Genomic DNA, 3,620 nt, shown 5'->3' on the forward strand with positions numbered 1-3,620 from the left:
TTTTCGGTAAGTAACAGTTAATGTGTCAAGTGTTTCGTTCTGCCAAGTTCATCCCTTTTCCTGTTACACATTCCTGGTTATGTTTCACCTGTCTGCATAACAATATGCTATTGATTGTCTTGATCAGACCCACTGTGTGTTCAATCCCTGAATATCAATCAGAGGAAAATCAGATTTATAATCTACACCACCAACTCGTACAAAGCAGGCCCAAATAAATATAGGATTATGTAACGCGTAACATAGACTTGATTTGAATGGTCATCTCTTCTTCATATCTGGTTAATATGTGATTTTCTTTGACTGAAAATCAGATGATTTCTATAAGAAAATAACAGGTCTTCATTGTCTTGGGACAAACTATAATAACACACCTCTCTGTAGTAAAGGTAAACCTCGACCAGTGATTGGACGTGAGGGGGAGGTGGTGGAGCTCCGTGGTGACAGTGAGTGATTCTATTGGTCAGGGGTCACGGAGTGCCTCATGATAACCAGGAAATGAACCAGTAAAAGGTTAAGGAGATAAGAGTTTATATAGAATAACCTGTGAACCAGAGGTTTAAAGTGGGATCCCATAATGCAGCATGCTTTTCGACAGAACCAAACCAAACAAAACATGAGGTGTGAAGCTACATAGGAAATACATATCATGCTATGACATCAAAACCGATAGTAAATCAAATGGTTTTAACCGTTTCCTCCCTGAATATTCAACTTTGTGAACTTTTTTTCTCTGTCAGTTTTGTCAATTTTTACTGTGTTTAGAATCGCATAAACATCATAATCATATCCATTTTCTATACAATATAATTTCACTATTCTTTCTAGAGGAAGAACAATGCTGCCCAAATTCATTTTCTGTCTTTTTTTTTTTTTTTACACACTAGGGAAATAAATGTAACTCTAAAAAGCAACTTATTATTCATGAATAATTAACATTCTCTAATCAATCATGATTAATAAAGTTTCTTATAATACAAGACTAGTAGTCACATAATGCAGGTCAAGCTTCTGTGATGATTTGTAAATATCATAAACAACAAAACACATCCTCACACTGAGACAAGTAGTAGGCATTGTAACTGAAACCATCCACGGCGAGAAAGGAGAGCTGGGGAAAATGAGGAAGGAGGAAGCAGAGGATGAGGAAGATTCTACCCCGTTGGCCCACAAACCCAGGAAGTAAGTGAGTCAAACCCAGCCCAGTCCTGTGAGTCCAGTCCAAGCCCTCATCGGTCTCCGTGACAACGACCCCAATCTCAGCCGTCTCTGTGACAACAGGCCGAGTCGCAGCCCCAGTCCCGGTCTCAGTGACAGCCCTTCATACCCGACACGTAGGGTGACTCCTGCTGGCGACACAGGGTCGTCATCCCCTCCTGGTGTTCCTCAGGGCAGTCCACAAAGTCCGGCACAGGAAGCCCCGACAGGATCATCACCGACTTGTTCCAGATCATGAAGGTGGGCGCCACGGGGAGCAGGAAGCTGACCTCGAAGGTGTGCAGGTGTTGGGAGTTCATGGCGTCGTAGAAGGACAGGGAGTTGTTGTCGTAGTCCAGAAGGACTCCCAGACGTCTGAGTTGGTGGCTGGCCTCCACCAGCATCTCCTTGCCATTGTGACGCACCATGAAGTTGTTGTTACAGCGAGAAAACACCCAGGAGGACGAGTTCTTTCCACTCCACTCGTTCTTAGGGGCTGACTTGTAAGCCACGCCCACAGCGTACCTGTCAAAGGGGATTACAGAGCGTTAGGAAGGGGCCAGGCATTGACTGAGGTTTGGAACGTTCAGTGAAAACTATAAGTATCGCACGTCTTTTATCACTATTGTAGAGGAGAAATCACAAGTGTAGAAAATACAACATTGTAGAATTGTTCCTATTTTCTATCGATAAAAGATTATTCCACTCCTATAGTGGATATTAAATGATCGATGGAGGTAAATAAAGTGTTTCTCCATGAAGTTGTGAACAAACAGTATTATCAAAATCCCAACTCACCAGGTGGAGGCGCCCAGCAGCACCTCCCAGTAGTGACAGCCGCTGTCCATGAAGACGGATCCCGCTGCTCCGTACGAACCCGTGCTGCTGAAACGTTCTGGAGTGTGGCTCTTCTTCAGGGAGCTCTCATCTTTCTCCATGGTCAGGCAGTCGTTGGACAGACGCAGCTTCTTGTGGGCCGTCTTCGGGTCAAGCTTAAAAGGCTGACCTGGAAGAGAGGTGGAGGAGAAGACAGGGGGGACGTTTAGCTTCACAGAGGTTCTCTAGGTTTAGCACTTCATGTGCCATCAGCAGCAGAAGACAGACAGGCGGGACAATTGGCGTCAAGTGTCTGAGATGAACATCAAAACTAGGATATTGTGAATAATGCTGTGAGTTTTAGGACGGAGAACATAACATTTACACATCTCTAACAAGACCCTTGGCCTTGGACAACCTGACATTTATCTCTGACACCTCCCGTCTCCTTCTCCTCCTCATCTTACTGGGCTTTAATGAGCAACAATGAAGCTCCCTGCATCTCCTCCATTCTCTCTCTCCTCCCTCCCTGCCTGCCCAATAATCTCCTTTTCAGAGTGAGTATTACTGCGGACGGATATGAGATGCTTTGGCACTGTGCTTCTGGAAGCCAATTACATGAAAAGATTCTCTGCTTTTGATCTGCTTATCGCTGCGAGCGCAGACATGTTCAAACACACACACACACACTGGCTCTGTCACACATTTCCTGGGGACTGTTGGTCTGGCTGGCTGGCTGAGGAGAGGAGAGGAGGGGACTGTTGGTCTGGCTGGCTGGCTGGCTGGCTGGCTGAGGAGAGGAGGGGACTGTTGGTCTGGCTGGCTGGCTGGCTGGCTGGCTGGCTGGCTGAGGAGAGGAGGGAGGGGACTGTTGGTCTGGCTGGCTGGCTGGCCGGCTGGCTGAGGAGAGGAGAGGAGGGGACTGTTGGTCTGGCTGGCTGGCCGGCTGGCTGAGGAGAGGAGGGGACTGTTGGTCTGGCTGGCTGGCTGGCTAGTTGAGGAGAGGAGGGGACTGAAGCCGCTGCACGTGACGGGTTGACAGAGGACAAACGCACACACAGGCGGGTACACTGACGCACACACACACATGTGACAATCAAGAAACCAGAAACAAGTCATCACACACACACTCAGAGCATCGCTCTCATTACCAGTGTATTCCTACAGGGGCCCAGGACACACACACACACACTCACAGCATCTCTCTCATTACCAGTGTATTCCTACAGGGGCCCGGGACACAGACACTCACAGCATCTCTCTCATTACCAGTGTATTCCTACAGGGGCCCGGGACACAGACACTCACAGCATCTCTCTCATTACCAGTGTATTCCTACAGGGGCCCGGGACACAGACAGAGCCAAGGTGTCACTTAACAGCATCACCACCTTTTAAAAAGATTCCATCATGTTACCACTGAGACCAGGTGTGCAACCCAAATGTCACCCTATTCACTATATGCCTTTGAACCCAATGGGCCCTGGTCAATGGGCCCTGGTCTATGGGCCCTGGTCTACGGGCCCTGGTCTACGGGCCCTGGTCAATGTGCCCTGGTCTATGGGCCCTGGTCAATGGGCCCTGGTCAATGGGCCCTGGTCAATGGGC

At 48.0% G+C, this 3,620-nt stretch overlaps 1 protein-coding gene across 3 annotated transcripts in view; it reads right to left on the bottom strand.

Annotated features, from left to right (window-relative positions):
* Nucleotides 1-357: 357 nt before the first annotated feature.
* The window catches only part of LOC123993749 (probable E3 ubiquitin-protein ligase MID2), a 265,189-nt gene continuing 261,926 nt past the window's right edge, over nt 358-3,620 (bottom strand). For all 3 annotated transcript variants that reach the window (XM_046296202.1, XM_046296201.1, XM_046296203.1), the window contains 2 exons: nt 1,996-2,203; nt 358-1,722 (listed from right to left, as the gene is read on the bottom strand). In XM_046296202.1, coding sequence (XP_046152158.1) covers nt 1,308-1,722; nt 1,996-2,203 — 623 coding nt within the window. In that variant the 3' untranslated portion in view covers nt 358-1,307. The remainder of the gene's footprint in view (nt 1,723-1,995; nt 2,204-3,620) is intronic.

This window comes from Oncorhynchus gorbuscha, linkage group LG13 (genome assembly GCF_021184085.1).
Source record: "Oncorhynchus gorbuscha isolate QuinsamMale2020 ecotype Even-year linkage group LG13, OgorEven_v1.0, whole genome shotgun sequence".
NCBI lineage: Eukaryota > Metazoa > Chordata > Actinopteri > Salmoniformes > Salmonidae > Oncorhynchus > Oncorhynchus gorbuscha.